This window comes from Triturus cristatus, chromosome 7 (genome assembly GCF_964204655.1).
Source record: "Triturus cristatus chromosome 7, aTriCri1.1, whole genome shotgun sequence".
NCBI classification, from domain to species: domain Eukaryota; kingdom Metazoa; phylum Chordata; class Amphibia; order Caudata; family Salamandridae; genus Triturus; species Triturus cristatus.
In genome coordinates, this window is record NC_140590.1 from 1,441,106,303 (window position 1) to 1,441,128,041 (window position 21,739).

Genomic DNA, 21,739 nt, shown 5'->3' on the forward strand with positions numbered 1-21,739 from the left:
AAATAGCTCCGTGGGGATCGTGCCTGGCAAGAGAAACAGGTTTCAATATCGGGGCACTGACTCTGTCCTATGTCCTTTCAAGCTCGATACAGTGAATGTCTTTGATTTTGGTTATAAAACAATTTTATTTTAGGTTTAGAATCAAATAAGATTGTCCTGTTGTAAGTAGATCCTGCTATCAATGTTGACAATAGTCAAATTGCTCACAAATCGATTAAGCACAATATTGGCCTAATTTTGAAAACAACATAAACTCAATCATTCTCAACATAATCCTAATACCGTGTCTGATTTTGAATGGTGGTGTACAGAGCAAGTGGAATATACCAGTATATATATATATATACCAGTATATATAGTAATATAGTTAGTTAGAACAGCTACAATTCTCTCTAAAAAGAATGATCACAATGGCCAGTGATGTCCTGCGTCTAAATTTATGCTTGTATGACAGCTGCCATTTTGGACATCAATTAATACAATGTGTCCTACACTCAATACCAATCTCCTGAGAAGACCCAAACGAATCCTAAACTCTTCCAAAGGATCCAGCTATTCCATGTGTCATTCTGGCATGTAGTTGTTAGTCTTCCCTCACCATATTTGGAGTGGGTTATAGCAGTTTTTTCTAGTTTCAAGAAATAAGCTAAAAGGGTCTTTATTTCTGGTAAACAACTCTCCTACGCTACCTGTATTTGACACTGAATCAATTTTTCTGACCTTTTTTAGTGCACAGTGCAGTTAACCTGTTATTTGGCATAGTCCATACAGGCCCTGATCTTGGAAACAAATTGCTTTATTAGCCCTTAGAATCTGCCCTACCAGATGCACCCTGGGTGCGAGGACTCACAAGTCTCATACATGTTTTGACTAGACTTTGCCCTTTGGCCTCATTCGTTTTTTGTTGTGGATCTACCAATCTTCAGCCTTGTGCTTTGTTGCCTTAGTCCTTGACATGTACCCTATGATCATTTTTCCTTGGGATAGTCAACCAGTCTGAAATGTGAACTACAGGTCTCCATCCTGACCTGGTATTGTTTGTCATAAGACTGTGTGTGTCATATGGACCAGTTTTCTTTATCACTGTGCACAGTTGCAAGAGCCTCTGACTTTAGCCAAGTTTATCAACCATTTTTTGACATGTACTCTACCAGTACTTAGAATGCTCCCCCCACCAGCCTCATAATTTTCTTTGAAGAGTTCATTTGCAGTGTTGATCTCTTTGGATATTTTAAAACAGAAAACAAAACTCTAATGCCAGGGGGGCAAATGGGGAGCTTTCTCGCACGCCACAGGAAGTTGAGTTTCTTTGCATGTGCTGCCCGTTCTGCTAGGCATCCAGCACTGGGCGTTGAGGTGACAGTGACTAATTATTCTTTTTTTACTTTTGTATACTTCATTTCAGAAAACAGAAACAGTGACAGTGAGCACAGCGTCAGTGGTGAAGACAGCAGAGGCATCAAGGGCAAAACCTGAGGATCAGGAGGAGATGAAGAAAGTGTCCGTAGAAACTTCACTGGTAATTACAGTGTTCTCCGTAGTCCTGGCTGTGTTATTTTTTTTTATTAAAAACAAATACATGTTTAGGTGTGATTTCAACTGGGATGTCAAATATGTAGCAGGTGAGAAATAATTTACATCACACAGGCCAGAAGATGAGAGTTTCAGTACTGAGGGGCAGATTTACGTTCCCTGGCGCATCCCTGCAAATCAGCAGGGATGCGCCAGGGAAAATGCATCACGCAAGTTTGCCCTTGCGCCACCGCAGATGCGCCACATTTACAATGCGGTGCATCGTGGCGCAAGGACAAGCAGATGCGTGACGCATCTGCCAGCATAAGGTTGGCGCAGTGCTGAAGTTGTGTCTCAAGCGCGACGCAACTCCAGCACTGTTCCAACCTGCCCTATCCCTAACATGGTGCGTCATGCCTTACGCCTGCTTGAAGCAGGCGTAAGGATTTGACGCACCAGCATCGGAAAAGTGACTGCGTATCTTGTAGATTTCACTGCGTCACTTTTCCGAGGCTTTTTCCGATGTAACGCCCACCCTGCATATATTAAACCTGACGCGGGTTTAATGTGGCGCAGGGCTTTACAACGTGACGCATCTCCCTAGATGCGTCACGTTGTAAATCTGTCGCAGCATGGCGCTAGCTTTGTGCCGCCGCTGCGTCACAAAAGTGACGCAACGGCGGCGCAAAAGTGGCGCACAGGGCTTGTAAATCTGCCCCTGAGTTTTTAATTCCGGCCTGCAACAAGATTGACTACACAACATCAACTACAACCTATTACAGAGGTAAGTAGATCTCAAGTGAAATTGTAAATTTATATTTCACTATACAATTAACTTGATGATATAGGTGCAGTCAATATTGTTGAGTCGATATTTGTGAAGGCCGATATTTTTGTACTGATATGGTACAGTTAAACCAATCAGTTTATGTGAATGTATTTTTCTCAGTACTAAAGCCTCAGAACAGCCAACTAGTGTTGAGAACCCTTTTGAAGCGCTCCAGGTGCGGCTGTTGAGCACATGTAGAGTTTATTCCACATAAGGACCACCTACCAACAACCCAGCTCCCGAATGCACCATTTTTCCCACCGCCGACAGGATATACATTCTAAACACTACACTAAGTACACCCTATATTCCATGGAACATAGGCTGTGTGCAACAGGTATTGTAGACCCTGCCCCAACATGACTCTGCTCACGCCTTCTGCAAAGCATCCATAAACAAAAGGCCCAATTGGATCAGCACTTTGGAAGTTTTTTAAATGAGGTGCCAACATACTCCTTCGAGCACTCAAATATCCTGACTGTAGTACGGTACTTCAAGTGTGTCTGTGCTTTCCCCATTACAAGTGGCACTTACCTTTGGCTCTACAGAAATCCTTTTTCCGAGTTCTTGAAACACTCCAATTCCGTGGAACAACATTGGTAAAGAACACCCAAAACAATCCTTTCTGGATTCAGAGACTCTTCTTCGCACAGTCTTTCAATCGTTATGGCTTTGGTTCTATTCCATCAATGACCGTTTTCCACTTACACCGCTTCCTGGCAAATATCAATAACTGTTGTATGCCCCAAAAAAGTGTCCGGCCCTCCCTGACCTTCAATACTTTTGCTCCTTTTTCTCGGTCTGAAAATGAAATTCATCCTTTCTCATTCTCTTTTTAACCTCCACTCTTTTCCGAAAATCTTCAAGCCAAAAAGGATTCACTGAATGCCTTTTGTCATCTCATCCTAGACTTCAGCCATACCGGATACAAATTGGTTACATCCGTTCTACCCTTAATTAATGCAAAGGGCAACCCACCTGTAGTGGAACAGTGTGGTTCCTCTAAGACCGAAGATTTGTTGGAGTATCATGTTATTACTAGTTGAATCCCGGATGTTTCTTGATGTAATTGGTTTGTCAGAAAGATAAGAATTGAATGCTGTTACTATCAACCAGTAAATAGGATTTCCCTTTTTCTACTGAACCAAAACCATTTGATAACATTCGCAGTAGTATGCCATTCCTTAACTAAACTCATCTGGAATAGTAATCTGTAAGGGAACAATAAAACTTTATACAAAACACTGTAAATTGGGTTAAAGTTCACCAAAACAGATAAAGGTGTGTACAACTGAGGAATGAGAGGACATGGACAACCAATTGTCTATAGCATGATTTGCCTCTGGTAATGATCATTCACATGCTTTAATCTTTCGCTAAGTCCCGGCCAGTCGCCTGTCTTCCTTAATGTTTGCTGCCACAACAAAGTCCTATTAAAAGGACATCCAGGGATAACCCGACAACTTCCCTGTAACCGAGGTTCCTCAGAGTTAATGAGAAAATGACATTGCACTTTAGTAACTGGCTGTGGTGACACAAGTGAGCAACTCAAGGCAGGCCAGGTAAGTAGAATCCAGCAAACTCAGGAGTAACATGCCAGGGACTTGAAGCATTCAACTCATGGGAAACTTTGAGACAGGGTGCAGAAGGGTTCCACTGTAAGCTGTGCTGCAAATGCAAACACAAAAACAAAGAGGCAAACGAAAGTGCAAGTATTCAGGACCCAAAGCCTTGACGCCTTCGGGCAAAGCAGCGCATTATAAATCCTTCTTCATTCATTCATTCATTCATTCATTCAAAGCGAAAATCAAGAACACAATAAAAGATGCACAGAGGACTGAGTGCAAACAGTGTATGCTCAATGATAACCCATCAATATGCAATCATAGCAGGTAAAGCCAGAATGCCTGTGTCAGCTTTCCCAGTGACTGCTTAGTTATCACTCTAAAGAGAAAGTGATAAATCAACTCTGTAGTGGACCCCGCCTTGGACTGAACAGTCACTGGGGAATAAACAGCATGTGTAGAGCTAGAGTCTCCCATTTTGATTTAGGGGACACACAGGAATCCTAAAACTCCTTGTCTATATATCAACTGTTTCCTGTCCATGATACTTTCCATTCCCCCAATGCCATTCCACATGACTGTCTTCCCTTTAGTATACTGAACAACACGGCCATGAGCCTTCCGCCCCCTTCCTGACTCCTGGCGACGCTCATTCCTCGCAATTGCATGTCAAACTTACAGGTTATTCCTTGCATTTGTCCAGTGTGGAGGCAAGGGGACTTTGGCAAATAGACTCAGTAGTTCAGCAACTGAAGAGGGTAATATTAAGGAAAGCACAAAAGGGAAAAGGAGAAATGTTTGTGTTTAGCTAATTAGACATGCGTATTCCAATAATATTTGTGCATTTCTGAGAAGCTCTCTTTTCTCATGGTAGATCGATGGCAACATCATTGGCGGGAAAGAAATACAACTGACCTCCCATACCATAAACACTGAAACGGTATCAACGTCGTCTGTGAGTATTCAGCGTTTAATGGACCTTGGCCCCACATCTGTCATGCACAGTTTCTACTGAGATAGGGACGTAATTATTACGCGTGCTGTTATATGGTCTTATGCATACTTTTTCACATATGCATCTTTACATCAATGTGCATGCCACTATCCTTTTTCTGTACTACCACTTTGTTGCTCATTTGTGCTTGTCACGCCATAGTCAGTATGCAGGTAAAAGTCACGGGCACCAGTATGCAGGTATCGGTCAGGGAAATCAGCCGCAGTACCTCACCTAACTTGTGATTTTCTTTGTTAACCCTGCTGTAATTTGCCAATGCATGCAGCTTGCAGTTCCTTGTAGTAGAATATTAGCTCTTTTCCAGATGCTACACTATGTTACTTTGCACATAGTCTCCATTATCCTTTATGGCATACTTCCTTAAGGATGCTGATATCTTCCCTAATGTTGCTGTTTTATCGTCTTTCCATGTTTAATATTATATACTGTAAAGCAATATCAGGTATAGTTTTAACCTATCCTAATACAACAGTGATCACTTACAAGGATTGTAGATGGCAAGGTGAGGGGCCAAGTGGAGGAAGCACTGTGGGGCTTTTTCTTTTGGAAACACTTGGATTGTGAAAAACATATTTTTACCCCTACTATGTCTTTGTAGTCAAACTTCATGGGGCTTTATCTTTTATTTCACAAAAGAGGGCATCCGTCTGCTCAGGGATATGTTAAGAGCAGGTGATTGGCTCACAAGGATGGATTTGAAAGTCACAGAAATGTCGAGCTTGCTGTTCCAGTTTATGGTTGCGGCTATTTTTTCTTTAAGGCATCCATAAAAGCACCTAAAGCACCTACACTTGCAGATAGCCAGGATCAAGATTGTTTCTTGGAACAAGTAATGTAAAGGCAGGAGCCACCCCATTACTGTATCCAAAAGAATGTATCTGCGTCTATAGGTGTCCACATTATTGTTTGGGTAGTTTCAATTTTTTCAGAAATGGGTAACTATTTTCTTTCTAAATGTTTTTCAGGATCAAATTACAAAGAAAAGGAAAGAGGCCATCACCGCAACTGTGCTTGGGTCTACAGCCACAGTCCCTGGGTTGGCAGCACCTAGTTCCCAACCCACCTTGACCGAAACAAGGTCCCTCTCGCCTGTAAGTTGGGAGCAACTTCAAGGTCCAAAAAGAGTTTTTAAGTACTGTAGGGGGCAGTGTGCTTTGGGTGGGTTAGAAACAAGTATCTTTGTAACACTAAAATTAAGAATAGCAGGTGCATGGTGGTCTGTCTGACAAGTCTCCCTGCTTGTAGAATGAGTGATAGCCAAGGACTGAAGATGCGATTGGTTCAAGTAGAGCTTCATCCTCGATTGGCAATGATTGAAAAACGGTGCTATTCTCAGGGCCTTTCAAATTTTCTGAGGCAAGAGTTCCAGTAATGTAGTCTGTGCATTAATTGCTCCTAGAAAACAAATAAGGTGTTAGGATAGGGAAAGGGAAGACTGTGCATAAAGGAAAGTGGATATGCCTGTGGGCTCTCAGATCTCCAAACACCAGCTTATGGAGACGGTATTAGATGCAGAGTAGTGGACTTAGGGAAATTCCCATTTAGCTCTGAAGATACAGTTGAATTAAATCAATAGTGCGGCTAACTAATCTTAGCAAAAAGTCACAAGTGGGCTTAGGAAAGGTGTACACATTAGAATTCACCTTGCACTGAGATGGAAAGGTAGCTGTACTGGGTAGAGCCAAGAAAGAATTAGGTAGCGGTGGAATGCAGTGTGCTTAGAACCGGTTTAACTGGTGCTGGTGCATGCAGGTGGTGTGCACCAGTATTCATTTCTGGAGATCAGGACTTATTGGTCATCACCCAACTTTGACCCAGAGCAGGAGAGCAAAAGACATTAATGGGTGAAAGAAGGAGGAAAATAAAGATGGAAAAACAGTGACAAAATTAAAAAGGAGGGATGAAATTAAACTGCAAGAATGAAACAGAGATACATGAAGTGTAGGGCGATGGAAGAAAAAGGAATGATGTTGAATCAAAACTCGGCTGCATCAGTATTCAGCTACCCTAGCATTCAGCAGATCTGACAGCCAACTCCTATGAGGTCCCTCCATTTACATTTTTATGTATTTTTTTTTAGATATTAATAACTGTGTAAGGACGTCTCCAGTAATGATGAGAGCTGTAGGAAAGGGTGCTAGGGGAAGTTAAAAGAACGAAAAGGAGAAAAGTAGTCTTGAAAAGTTTTGTTATTCTTGATAAGTTACAAACTAATAAGGGCCATATTATCAAGGAACGGCGATAACATTATCGCCGCTTTAGCGGCAGTTGTGAATTCACATAGAAGCCCAGGTTCACACCAGAACCTGGGCTTCTATTGGAATTCACAAGGACATATTATCAAGCCCATTATCGCCGTTTTAGTGGCAGTTTCCTGCCGCTAAAGCAGCGATAATGTTATCGCCGTTCCTTGATAATATGGCCCCACGTGTCTAGCTGACTGATGGGAATTTAGCATTGTCAAGAACCAATGCAACAGTGTTTTCTGTTGAGCCAAGAGGCTAGTGGTATATAATTTGGCACTAGAATGGTGCTAAAATGGTTCTGACTTGGATAGCTTGTTTAATTTAGGAGTATGATAAAAATAGAATTAGTCTGGCTAACAAGCCCCGCCCTCTACTACTACTGTGCCTCCTAAAACCAGAATGTCTTTCTATCCATCTCCAGGTATCCATTAGTGCTGCCAACAAGGACGGCATCACCTGCACTCACACCGCCTTGGCAGAGACCCTTTCAACATCCACTACAACCCATGTTACCAAGGTAACTAGCCCACTGTCATAGCTTGTATGTGATTCTGGCATCATCTTCAAATCCGCCCACACTTCAGCTTGCACTGTAGTACAACTGAAAACATAGACCACAGTGCTGGAAGGAAAGCGTCTCAAGGGACAAAGAGGAGAATAAAGTGGAATATTGGGTTGTGGGGAAGTTTTTGTATTTCCTAATAGGCTATCAAATATAAGGTTTTCAGAATTGCCTTTTTCAGTCTAACAAGCAGTATTTTAAAATTCGTTAGAGCAGAAGCATCCAAGCAGCTAAAACCAATCGCTACTCCTTAAGATTCACCACCTTTGAAGACCGTCTCATTGTACACCATCTTGAATATTATTTTAGAGCTCCAGCCCATGTTAAGCTCTCTATTGCTTTCTAGCTAGGTTTGTGCACTACAGATACCTTCACAAACATATCCATTTTTGCGAGAATCATCAATTATTGTGGAGGATGGTAAAAACCTAGGAATTAAAATAAGATGTACACGATTGAAATCCTTGCTGATAGGTATGCAGTTTGTGTGTGCACTAGTCATTAATGCGACAAAGTAGTATTTGTCTCTGGTCATTGCCGCTATGAAGTCAAGGTTGACAAGTTAACCATTCCCAGTTTTAGTGACATGAGAACTCAAACACCTTTAGTCAAGTGAGTAAAAAAAGAAGAGGGCATTTAAAATCAAGGCAGAGTAATACACTGGAGTTGCATCTTGCACAGCATCTTGAATAGATGGAGATTCGAGACCTCTAGTGAGACGAGGTGTCATGTAGTGGCCACCGAACATAGAAAAGTGTCAACGATAAGTACTGTGCGTGGAATGGCTCTAAAGGCTATGGGGATTATTTTAATGAGGAGTGTCTCGGCTGAAAAATAATGAAAGCACTGGCCCTGTAGGGTTTGTTGGCAACCATTTCTCAAAATAGGCAGATTCTGGCCAGAGGTTGTTTTTTACTCGACACCTAATGCTAAGAGTAGGATTTAAGCAATGACTGCGTCACATCTGTGACACAGTCACTTGTTTTGATGCATCAGAAGCATCACACATACAATGTACACATGGAGCCAAGCAATACTTACTCGCTATCTTTGGCCTTTGTTTATGGCCTACATATCTCATCATCTATGGTTTCTAAGCAGAGACATGCCATCAAAATAGGAAAGATTACATCATTTCGGAAATCATGTAGCATTTAATTATATCTTAGCTGGTTCAATAGCTTACAGAGGAAAAAGTTAAAAATAAGGAAACCCCTTTCATAGCTGGACAATAAGTCTGTAACTAAACCTATAACATATTAAAAACGAGCTTAAATCCAAATACACAAAATGAAAAAACAATTCAGCAGGATACAGACACAAGTGAGAGGCCCGTTTGTAGTCTCTCTCGCTCTGTCTCTCTCCTTTTCTCTCACCTCACACACCCTCTCGCTGTCTTTCTCTTTCTCTATATCTCTCTGTGTCTTTTAAATGTCCCTCTCCCAATAAATGTCCTAATATTGTAAACTTATTCAATTGTAGGTAACCATCTTGCTTAAAATGCTTTTCTTTTTTCTCATATTCTCCAAATTACATGCCTGAATACAAGCTGTACCGGATGTAGTGTATTAATCTGTATGGGTTGCCTGCGACAAAGACTTATAACTCATGTCAGTCCTTTATCAACTGATATTGCTTTTCGGAAGCGGGTTATAATGCTGCATTGAAGATGGGTGCATCCATCAAATATTGCACATCATTTAATATAATAATGTTTGAACTAATTGCCACCAAATATGCAGTCCCCAGAGAGGTTGGAAAAATTCCTCATACTTGTAAACTTGACTAAAGATTGTATTTTTTTTTGCAAAGGAATTTACATTTATTGTTATCTGGTCATTTGATCGACACACATAAGAGACATATGGCTATTTTTCCTTATAGTTTTCCTTAGTTTGAGCTATTTGAGGCATGTCATGTTTTACTTTATGATAAGTTGTGGACTTCCTAATAATATAGGTCTTTAGCTGTTATGAACAGGCAAACTCTCCTCTATTTAATGAATGAAAGTTGTATTGCATAATTACTTAAAATCATTTGCATTATTTCTTACATCAATAAAATTACAGTAACATTTCTATTTGAATCACACATTAAAATCATATAGAATGTTTGGACATCTTTAAAAAAGCATTGTTTTAGCAGCACTGATTAAAGGTAAATGTCAATTCTCTGTCTTGAGGCCGTCATGCGGCAGTATTGGAAGAGGGTGATGGCATCTATACGACCCGCCAGTATGTCTAACCGCCTCAGGGTTAAAGTGACCAAGTGCTTGTACCGCATAATGAACTTGATGTTAGAACTGCCTGGCGAGTCTCTTCCCTGTTTGCTTACTTGTTGCTTGTGCAAGACACGCTAGTGTAATCAGAGCCCTCTTTCTCAGCGAGCCGAGCACGCAACTCGGCCAATACTTCCCATATTTGGCCAATTCTGTTGGTACTGTGCTAGAGAACAAATCAGATATTGCTTCTTTTGCACGTCCGAGCCCCTTTAGATAGACACTTCAGTTTTAACAACTTCTTACGTATTGGTAGAGGACCAGGGCAACATCACACCAAATGCTGCTGGGACTCTTTTCTGTAATTGAAGATTCCACACCTTTTTATAGAGGCCAGGGATTTCCATCCGGAATTTAGTTTTTTGATTGGAAGGGGCACTAGCCTAGCCCATTGAATATTTTTTAGTGCCTTCCTCCCCAATGTTTGCTTCAGGTAAGGCTGTATTTCATGCTCTTTGTATGATGTAATCAGCCCAGAGAGGCCTCTCCTAGCTGTATAGTTTGATAAGTCTTCTTCCAGTGATAATTGCGGAATTTGTTTATTGAGCGCATTTTTGATTGCCATGTAGCTTAATCTTTCTTGGCCCCAGTTTTGTGTTGTCAGACCAAGTGTTTCCACCGCTTTTTGCATGTAAGATTTCCATGGGTTGGTTGTCCCTTCATAGATGGGTTTCAGCATGTTCTTCACGTTTTCAATGGGCGCTTTCGGAACATGGTAATAGTATTTCGCCTGCGTTCCCAGGCATTCATGGTTTGCTGCACCAGGCCGAACTCCAGGCGAATCAGGCTGTTGAAGGTGTGCTTTGGCAGCTTAAATATGCGTTTATACGACTGACATTGTGATTTCTCAAGCAGGCTATCCATTTTACCTGGGAATGCCTGCTGCACGCAAACGGCTATTGACATTATTTAGTTATTTTACGTTGTATGACTCTTCTTATTGGTACTGTCGTTGGACTCTGCAGCTTCTCATAGAGTTTGCACAAAGACCTTATATTGTGGACCTTCATTCATATCCAATATTTCATCAAGTGATGTAGGGTAAGATCATTCATGAAATCAAGGGCCATATGTAGGTAAATTACATTTACCGATTCTTAAATACCGAATGTTACCGATTCGGTATTTATGAATCGGTAAATGTAATGTAGGTAAATTATTACCGATTCGGTAAATGTCGGTATTTTAGAATCGGTAATGGCAACTGGCTGGAGGCCCATAGGAATGAATGGGAAGCCAGTTGCCATTACCGATTCGGTAAATACCGAATCGGTAATGGGGGAGGCATCATCATGGGTGGCAGGGTGTCACATTGACACCCTGTTGCACCCCTGATTCGTCCATGTGTGCACATGTGGCGCACATACATGCCCTAAGGGCATGTATGTCTGCCACATTGCACACTTCAAATTGCACAAAAATGCTTTTATACAGGTATTCGTCATTTACCATCAACTTTTAGTTGGTGGTAAATAATGAATCCCCACACCAACGAGACACTCCCCCTACATATCATTTCAGGATTCGGTATTTACCGAATCGGTAAAATTACCGATTCGGTAATTTTACCGATTCGGTAAATTACCGAATCCTGAAATATGCCCCCTACATAGCAAAAGCCTAAATACCGGTCGGTAACGGGATATTTACCGAAAATCGGCCGTTACCGACCGGTATTTGGCTTCCTACATATGGCCCTATATGCTTGTTACATGAAATTTCCAAAATAGTGCCATAACGCCTGTTAGTGTAATTAAAGACCATTCTGGTAAAAATCCAATTGCAGGAACACAGGAACAATGCAAACGGGCAGATAGCAAGCAGCTGTTATTTCCGACATGTACTTTTGCTTTGCTTTTTTCCATTGCAAAATGCGTCCTCATGCAAAATGGATGCAAGGAGGCATCTTGCACCAAAATATAGTGCTAGATGCCTTATTTCCATTTAATGTAATTTTTTTAGAAATTTGATGTTATTACCATAAAGGAAATTACTCCAATTTCGCACACCCTACTGCAAATGAAATAATTTCCTCACATGTGCATATGTGTATTCACAGGTTTATACAAACACAACAAGCACAAACAAAGACACACAGTGATCAGTCTGGATATAGTTTGTGGTTTAGGTGGGTTAGCACCGTACACCAAATCAAAAATTACCACTATAAGTATGTTAACAGCAGAACTGTGATGTCACAGGCTGGAGCTTCACTGATTCTATATCTTTGGCTAGATTTATACCTTGAGCTTGGCATTACTAATGCTTGAAAATAACTTCTATAATTCTGAATCTATAATGAGCACAATAAAGTTAAAACTATTTGCAAAAATGACAGCTGTGTGGGAATGCTGGAGAGTGGTTGATTTGGGAACAAATGCAAATTGCTCTTGCCTTCCTTTTAGACGGTGAAAGGGGGCTTTTCTGAAACGAGGATAGAAAAGAGGATCATCATCACAGGAGATGAAGATGTGGACCAAGACCAGGTAGGACGCGGACAGAGTGAACAGTTTCATTAAAAACCCTTTGACCCGAGGGCGGCATCTCAGGAAATGGCATTATATGACACTGCATCTTACTAATGAACCGAGACTGATAACAGCTATAACTAGTCACTAAAATACTCAAAAGCACCAATACATTGGCAAGCAGATTGACGCGGGCATCTAGTGATAGCCCTGTAAGCACTTATGGTTAGAACTTTCAGTGTGGGGGCTTACCTGGTTGGTTAGCTTTGTTGTTTGTGACCTCACTCCTTATGTTGCATCTGTTCTCGCTGATTAATAATAATTAAATAAAAAAGTCACATTTTTTGGCGAGTGGCCAACCCATTAAAACAAATATTGGTTGTAGACATGGACTAACACATATTTCAGATTAGTCTATCCCTTGTCTCTTGGCGGTGCTCTTTTGAGAGTGTGTTAAAACCCCGAGATAGCTTTGAGGTTTGTGCGTGTGTGTGTGTATGCGTGTGTGTGTTTGTGTGTGCGTGTGTATGTTAGACTCACTAATGCCTTCTTTGTGTGACCTATGAAGGTCTCTTTGCAAGTTCCATTCCAGGATGGAATTATAGGCAACAGTATCAGATGTGGTAGCTGATCGACAGGTAGAAGCCTTTATATTTACTCAACAGTAACCCTTCCGGTACTTTTTTGAATATCTTTGAAGTCTCTCACCAATTGGATCTGGAAATTGTAGTCACATCAATTCAGACTAGGATAATATAACCTAAGTACTTATAAAAAAAGTTTCTTCTTTAGTTTAAGTAAGGTTTTTTCGGGACCATTCTGACATTTCTCTGAGGAATCCTGATTCCTACATATGCCAATATGGATCCCTTATCTGGATTACACGGGAAAATGTACAACGTTAACTGTCTGTGCAGGTTTGAGGCCCTAAGCTTTACTTTGCAGCAACTTTGCCCTAAGCTAATGAATCAGACTACACAAGACTGTTGGCGGTGAAATGCCGGTTCATGAAAATATTACCCACCCAACATAACCGTAAACAATGCCAGATGGATATCAAAGTTCATTCTCTGGCCAGAAACCAAAACACAGAACTCATATAATACTCCACACAATAGACAATAATGTATTGCTTACGATCTTCTCAAATGTGCATAAGATCATGATTAGACATAAACTCTCCAGAGACTAAAGATTAACTACAAGTGAACTAGTCGCTTAAGGGGAAATCTACTTCACGGTTGTATTAAACCGAAGTAGTAAAGGTACAATCCATACTCTATATATTTATACAAGTTCTTGCCAGTCTGTGCACCCATGCCATAAAGCTGGTTAGGAAACAACCAATAAAGGCTTGAATGAGAAGGCAGACCTCCAAGCCAATCCAACAACAGCTCCACCAAGACATTTCACTTCAACCACATCATGCAACTGTATAGAACTGGTATGGCAAGTCCAAAGTGTTACCTCCTTATCACCATTGTGAAAGCTGGCTAATCCAGTGCAGAACTAAACACTTCTCGGGTGAGTCAAACGATCACATGCATTGTTCTACACTCCATACAGTTTGGAAATGCAGTGGCTAAATCTTGTACGAAGAAGACAGTTAGTCATTGCATGTATGTTATGTTATGTTATTTTCATTTATACAGCGCACAGCTACTTGGAAGTGTCCCGTCGCTATAGACTGCTGGGGAACCCGTCCTGGCTATCCCTGTGAGATGGTCCCTTTCTGGGTATCTCCCCGGCGTCTGTGGGGGGCCGTTGTAGAGATGAGGCAAGCTTAATGCCCAGAGTTGCCGAGTGTGTTCCTAGTTAGAGTAGGTACCGAGGCGAGAATTGTCGAGTCCGTTTTGACCCTGGTCCTCGACCCTGCCACGTCGGGAATTGAACCCTGGTCCCTGGCCGATTCTCTGCTTACGGACCTGCCACCTCTAACCAGTGAGCCACACCTCTCCACTGTAGACATGTAGAGGCAAGAAGACTTAGGGGCAGATTTACAAGCCCCGTACACCACTTTTGCGGCGCCGTTGCGTCACTTCTGTGAAGCAGCGGCGACGTAAAGCCATCGCCATGCAGCGGGGTATTTACAACGTGTCGCATCTAGGGAGATGCGTCACGTTGTTAAGCCCTGCACCACATGAAATCTACGTCACGTTTCATGTGGGCGTTTTGGCGCAGGAGGGGGGGCGTCCCGGCACAGGAACGCCTCGGAAAAGTGGCTGAGTGAAATCTACGAGATTTCACTCAGTCACTTTTCCAAAACCCCTGCGTCAAAACCTTGTGCCTGCTTGAAGCAGGCGTAAGACTTGACACACCATGTCAGACATAGGCAGGGTTGGCACAGTGCTGAAGCTGCGTCGTACCCGCGACACAACTCCAGCACTGCACCAACCGTATGGCAGCAGATGCGACACGCATCTGCATTCCCTTGCGCCATGATGCGCCGCATTGTAAATGCGGCGCATCCGTGGTGGCGCAAGGATTGAGATGCGTGTTGCAAGTTTCCTGCCGCATCCCTGCTGATTTGCAGGGATGCCCCAGGAAACGTAAATCTGCCCCTTTATCTGTAGAGGCAAGAAGCTCTCATCCCTAGAGGCAAAAGGCCTCATCTTTAGAGGCAAGAAACCCTCTTGTCTAGAGCCAAGAAGCCCTGATCCCAGAAGGAAAAGCTTTCTTCTCTAAACACAAGAAGCCCTCACCTGTAGAGGTACGAAGCCCTCATGGATGGACTACAGCAGATAAAGTATCATATAATTTACCTTCAAAAAGAGGCTAAGCACATTAAAACCCTTCACAAGTATAGTATGAGGTGCTCAGCTATACCAATGTGAACTCAGTAATTAAGCTATACTTCTGAATGTCTACATGCATCAGCCATATATATATGCCAAAGATCCAGGTGTTCCTCGTCAAGTTAAGCTATTTCCAACTATGCCAGTTTGTGAATGATTAGCAATAAGCAGTTTTAGTATATGAGATTTAGAAAATGACCATGGCTGTTGCTGCACCGGCAAAAAGTACATCCACTCAGGGGCCCTATCGGACCCCTGCCCCCACCACGCCTTCTGCAGAGGATTGTGCTCCGTCAGCACCATAATTACATTCATTCTAAATACCTCCACCTCTTCTGTGACCGTCCCAGATGCTTTCAATCATACAACTATCCTCCCATTGCTGAAAAAACCCTCCACAGATGCCTCAACCTTCTGCAACTACAGACCAATCTCACTGCTGCAGTTCCTGGCCAAGGTCTTAGAGAAAATCATCAAAAGACACCTCACAAAATACCTCAACAACCACAACTCCTTGACAAAGCACAGAAACTGCCCTCATCACTACCACAGATGAAATACACGTGACTCTGGACGGGAGAGACATGGCGGCCCTCATTCTCCTAGACCTCCTCAGCATTTGACATGGTCTTTCATCCATCCTCATCCAATGCCTACACAACACCGGAATCCAATGACACATACTCCGATGGATGTGCCCGTTCCTGACTGGAAGAATTCAGTCAGTTAGGCTTTCGTCATACATCTCAAACGCCCTTGATCTCAACTGATGAGTTCCGCAAGGGTCCTCCTCTTTGATGCATACACAATCCCTCAGCCAGCAACATCCGCTTTCATGACATCAACGTCCTCTCCTCTACACCGACAAGACACAGCTTATTTTTTCCCTCACAATCAAGATTTCCAGTACCCAGGTCAAGTTCAATGCCTGCATGACCGAAATAGCTCACTGGGTGAAGTAGAGACAAAACCAAAATCACGATCTTTGGAAAGAGCACTTCACCATGGGACTCAACCTGGTAGCCAACGTAGCTAGGACTGACAACCACCCCCACCACTCGCGCCAAGAACCGCGGGTTCTTCATCAACAGCAAACTCAACATAACGGCCCATGTCACTGCCATCCCCACTCCATGCTTCCATACCCTGAAGATGCTGAGGAAGATTTCCAAATGGCACCCAGTCAGCCCCCAGAAAACCGTCATGCAACAATCATCACAAGCAGGCTGGACTACAGGAACATCCCGCTGCAGACCATTTAGAACTTGGCAGCCAGAATGACTTTCAACTTCCCACGTCGCTCCCATATCACACCACTGCTTAAGGAGCTACACTGGAGCCCCATAGAAAAAGGAGCACAATTCAAACTTCTAACTCACACTTTCAAGGTCCAACATAACAATGGCCCCAAGTACCTCAACCATAACATCTACTTTCAAAACCATCCAGACACCTTCGCTTATCCAGACTCCTATTTAAACACATCGTGGGTATTTGGAATGCCAGTTCAAGAGGTAAGTCTTTTCCTATGTCGCTCCTAAAGCATGAACTACCTGCCACTATACATGATAGCCACCTTGCTTCTTGAATTTATCAAGGAGCTGAAGACCTAGCTTTTTTAGTCCCACTAGACCTTAGGTTTAGCCAGACTCACACCTGCTCAGCGTCAGGATACCCTCCCAGGTGATAGAGTGCTCTACAAATCTGCATAAATAACATAATACAAAACATTCAGATGTACATCTCTATTTCTGCCCTCGTAGAAAACATTAAGGTACCTGCTGGTGTAAGAATACATGTGAGACTGGTGCAGCCTGCTGGTTTGTTTGCATAAGCTCAACATAAGAGCCAGAATCCTTGCATTAGCTATTGATTTATTCTATGTTAGAGACCTATGTAACACAAATTAAATACCATTCACTTTCCTCCTCCCAGGCACTGGCTTTGGCGATCAAAGAGGCAAAGCTGCAGCACCCAGACATGCTGGTGACCAAAGCAGTGGTGTACAGAGAGACGGATCCATCACCAGAGGAGAAGGAAAAGAAACCTCAGGTATGGAACAGAAAAGCAGACTAAATCGGACTACAGCAGGCAGAAATAGCTGTAAAGAGCACTTGATGTGTTTTTTATTTGAAAATGTATTGCACATTGAATGGGTTGAACTAGAATGGCAAGTCTTCATCACTGTTTCATACACATATTTGACAGTTTTGTAGAAATCACTGTTGGACAATATTTCCTCAAACTGAAATAGCCAATGATGCAGGTTAGCATGTGCCATGCTTAAACGAAAATCCTGAATTTAATTGCTGTCACTTTCATTCATCAATCATATCCATCATATCTAAACATTCATATAGCCTACATTTCCATTTAGTCAAGGCATAGTTAACACAGTTGATCCTTTACTAGTCTATCATGTAGGGCAAATGCAAGCCAAGATTTGTGTTAAAGATTTGCTCAAATAGAACTGCTGGGGATTTGCCTAGATAACCAAACAATGACAGGAGAGTCGGTGGAGGAGGTGGAGACAGAGATAGGAATCCTGCTGCAGTTAGGAGATGAGCGTGGATGGGGGACAGATTCTCACATTGTGAAGAAACTCATTAGCCGAAACCCGTACTCTGCCCCTGTTGTGCAATTCTGCCTCTGGGGGACACCTGTTTGCTGGTAAGAAGCATACCAATAGGTCTACAGATGCTGAGCCTTTAGTTGTCAGTCTATAAAAGTTGGGGCTAGTGTATTTCAGGGTTAAAGAAAACAAAACGTTACCAGCAGTATTCACTTTAAGGCACCTGCAGGAAACATGCTAATAGCTCTGTAGTCTATATCAATGGTTGATTACCTACTTGATGGAGCTTGCTGGCTGACCAGCAGGAAGGCTCATTTGGGCATGGGCACCTGACTCGTTTAGAAACCAGTTTTCTGAATAAAGATGAGAATCCATTTGGTGGATCTTTATTACCCAGTGCTGTTGTTTTCCAATGCCTAGGACAGTTGGTTGTGTGGAGTGTAGGGAGGGCACCAAGTGTTATCTCTATTAGCTGCAGAATTCCAGCAGAAGGGAACAACGCCACCGTCCCTGGCAGCTCATTTGGTGAGCTTTACCATTCACATTTTTTAAACAATTTTGATTAAGGGTTTTTCTACAGCAGCAATAACAAAGATGAAAATAAATTGTAGCCAAGGATCACAATGTAGACGTAAATGTGGCTCTACACAACTCGGAGGAACAGGAGACAAAACTAAGGAGGTCATAGGAGTGTTAACATTCTTGATCCAAAGAGTTGCTAACCCAGAGAGGGTAGACACAGGAGCTCAGTCTTCTGGAAGGGTTCCGCCTTTCATAGCCTGAGAGCGAACCAGCAGAATACAGAGACAGTGAAGATCAAGGTGAAGGAGCTGGTGACATCTGAAATAAATGTAATTTATAGTCTGAGCCCTCTTCAAGTGGCATTAAGAGAGCCTGGAAACCTCCATCAATCTGAGGCATATGAGAGGCAAAGGTCTTGTCAAAATGTGCAAAGGTTGTAGCTACAGCAGCTGTCTTTAATGAGGTTTCCACCTTTTACTCAATTTAACGAGAAGGTGTTCCATCCTTTGTCATCCATCATTATGCCTGTAAGGCTCGGTAGAAGAAAATCAATACTTAGTGTATCTAGAAAGTCAGGCTCAAATCCATTTTGGATCATTACTGAGAAATAAAGAGTTTCTCTGCCTTCTTCCTTAGCAGTAGAATCCTCTTACTTTATCTCTTGCTATTAGGCAAATTTAGCAAAGACAGCTGATTAGTACCTATTGCAAACAGAGCAATTTGTGGAGATGTATGTCTGGCCCTCACCCATGAAAACTCAGATTTTATCAAATGTGGTTACAGCTTCTCAAAGAATATTCTGCTTGATGTATTTCTGACTGGACTCATTTTTGTTATGTCAGTCAGGTAGTCCACCTCATGCACGTCTATGACAGAGACCCAAAAGTTTCTGCCCGTTGGTTCTGATAATGTTTCTGTCTGTTAACTATCTCAGCTAGTCATAGAGATGGTCGTTGGCATACCATGTCCCTCAGGTGCAGGTAATTGGTGCAGTCCTGCTAGGCAAATTGAACTGTGTCTCTCAATTAAACCAATTAAACTATATAAATTAAAATTTATACACAAAGCGTTTTATACATTTTTCAGTCTTTTATCATCAATATACATTTTCACATTTTTTGCATTCAAATTGGAAGAGACTGACAAGATACACCACCAGAAAAGTAATTCTGCTTAGTGAATGTGAAAAAATAGGAGAAATGAAAAAATGCTAACTTAGGCAATCAGAGGGAGTCGCAATTTGCATCCTGCCTAATTAATATTCAATTGCAGATTGTTCTGCTACCCGCTTCTAATTCCTTATTTTGCGAACCAGTACATAGGTCAGCTTGCAAAACAAGTAATTGGTCGCAGAAGGTCAGTGCACAATTTGCAATCTGGTCACTTTTTGCGACCAGATTTGTGATACAGCTGGCCTTCTACATGTGACCAAATGTTTATTTAAAAAAACTAAAAATAACACCAGGAAGACCCATTGTTTTCATATGTCACTTTTTACTTGATTCCATCTCAATATACTTTGATATATTCTTGAAGCCCTTTGTGCAATCAACCAAATCTTACATATAGGATATGAAGGACTTTATTAGGAAGATAGAAGGAACACCATTAAGCCACACCTCAAGAATTCTAGTCAGCTGGATGTCATTTTCCTCTACATGAATATTACACAAGATGAAGCCTTTGAAGTGACTGAACTTTACTTGTAAGGAAGAGAAAATAGCCACAGAATTCCTTCTATCATTGGCAAAGATAGCATTATGACAATGCCTTTTTTTATCCTAGTAAAATGGAGTACCATGGGTCATACTTTTTTATGGCAGAAGATGAAGAAAAATGTATCTATCAGAACAATCCATTCAAAGAGAAAATAAAAGTGAGGTACGGGTTCATTGATGATGTATTGACTGGAACTGAGGAACAGCAGAATGAATTTTCGGTCTGAACAAACATTCAGCAGACATTAAGTTTAGTATGCCCAAAAATAAAAATACTAGATATGTGCACTAAAGAAGAAAAAACTATTCTTATAGCCACTTTGTTAGCCAAACCAACAGATAAAGACATTCTCCCTCAATATGAAAGTTTTCGCCATAGGCGTTTGCGAGACAATCGCCAATACACACAATTCCTGTGAGTAAGACAAATCTGCACTAAAAAGCAAGACTTCTTTGACAAATTGCAAATCCTGATAAACAAGCTCAAAAGTAGAGGATAACCCAAAAACTGCTGAAGAACTCCTGTAAAAGGGCTTTGCCGACACCTCAAGAAACTGCCCTGACAAAAGGTTACAAGGATGAGCAAAATCCAAAGGTATGTGTCACACACTTATGACCAAATACCCATGAGTTCAAAATAATCATATCCCAGAACTGGCTCATCCTAGCGCTCATGAAATGCCAGATCCAGAATCCCATTTACATTTATGAGATGTTCTTGTGGGGGCCTACACATTACCAGAACTAGGATCTAGCATCTATTTGAAAGTCACACACCATGTTAGGTCACCACAATTGTGGGGCATGTTCAGTCTGTGATCAACTTATTAACGGAATTGACATTTCTTACAATAACAAGGGAATAAATCATCTGAGATTTTCAAACAGCGAAGCTAAAACACTTTATGGAATCCAATGCTCATGTGGAAAACTGTAGTGCGAAAAAACAATCTGGTAATTCAGAAAATAATCTGCCAGCATAAATCACATCATGTACACATTACCCACATCATCAATTGTCCAGCACTTTATAAAGCTGAGGCAAACGGAAAACCAACTCAAACACACTGATCTGAAATTATTAAACAAAACCCAAGTGGCAGAAATATTGAAAAACGCTCTTTAAGAGCAAGGCAACACTTATCCTCAGACTAAATACTCTATGCAATGGCCTAAATGAAATTTCAGAAAATGCTGAATATTTACCAAAACAAGTACATCTCTGCACGGGTACAACTATAAAAGTCTGTTTGCCTGTATCCTCTCCACTCGATAATATATGACAAGTTACTCACAATTACAACTCCGGGTGTGCCTCGGATTTCCATTGAGTGACACGCCATCTTTGTTTTGCAGTTTTTATACAGCAAAAACTTGGTCCAATGGCATTAGAATGCTTTGCATGAGCACCGGATTACATTTCACAGGGTCAGATTCACTAGAACTTCCAAATGCAGTGAGTCATTGACGTTAGTCGACCTGGATAGGGACATGGTCTATAAGCACCATGTTCCTGTGCATCTAACTACGTCACTCTTACTAAGAACCTACAACAATCTGATCAATGCTACAAACAAATGTGCATTACCAGGAGTGACAGATAACCTTGACCTAGGATCATTAGTGTTCCCCTGAGATATGACATAAATACAAGCTG

General features: G+C 41.8%; 1 protein-coding gene across 6 annotated transcripts in view; it reads left to right on the forward strand.

Annotated features, from left to right (window-relative positions):
- Positions 1-21,739, forward strand: part of EPB41L1 (erythrocyte membrane protein band 4.1 like 1) — a 595,815-nt gene that overhangs the window by 566,109 nt on the left and 7,967 nt on the right. For all 6 annotated transcript variants that reach the window (XM_085619170.1, XM_085619173.1, XM_085619172.1 and 3 more), the window contains 6 exons: positions 1,406-1,519; positions 4,781-4,861; positions 5,887-6,012; positions 7,589-7,684; positions 12,413-12,493; positions 17,206-17,322. In XM_085619170.1, coding sequence (XP_085475296.1) covers positions 1,406-1,519; positions 4,781-4,861; positions 5,887-6,012; positions 7,589-7,684; positions 12,413-12,493; positions 17,206-17,322 — 615 coding nt within the window. The remainder of the gene's footprint in view (positions 1-1,405; positions 1,520-4,780; positions 4,862-5,886; positions 6,013-7,588; positions 7,685-12,412; positions 12,494-17,205; positions 17,323-21,739) is intronic.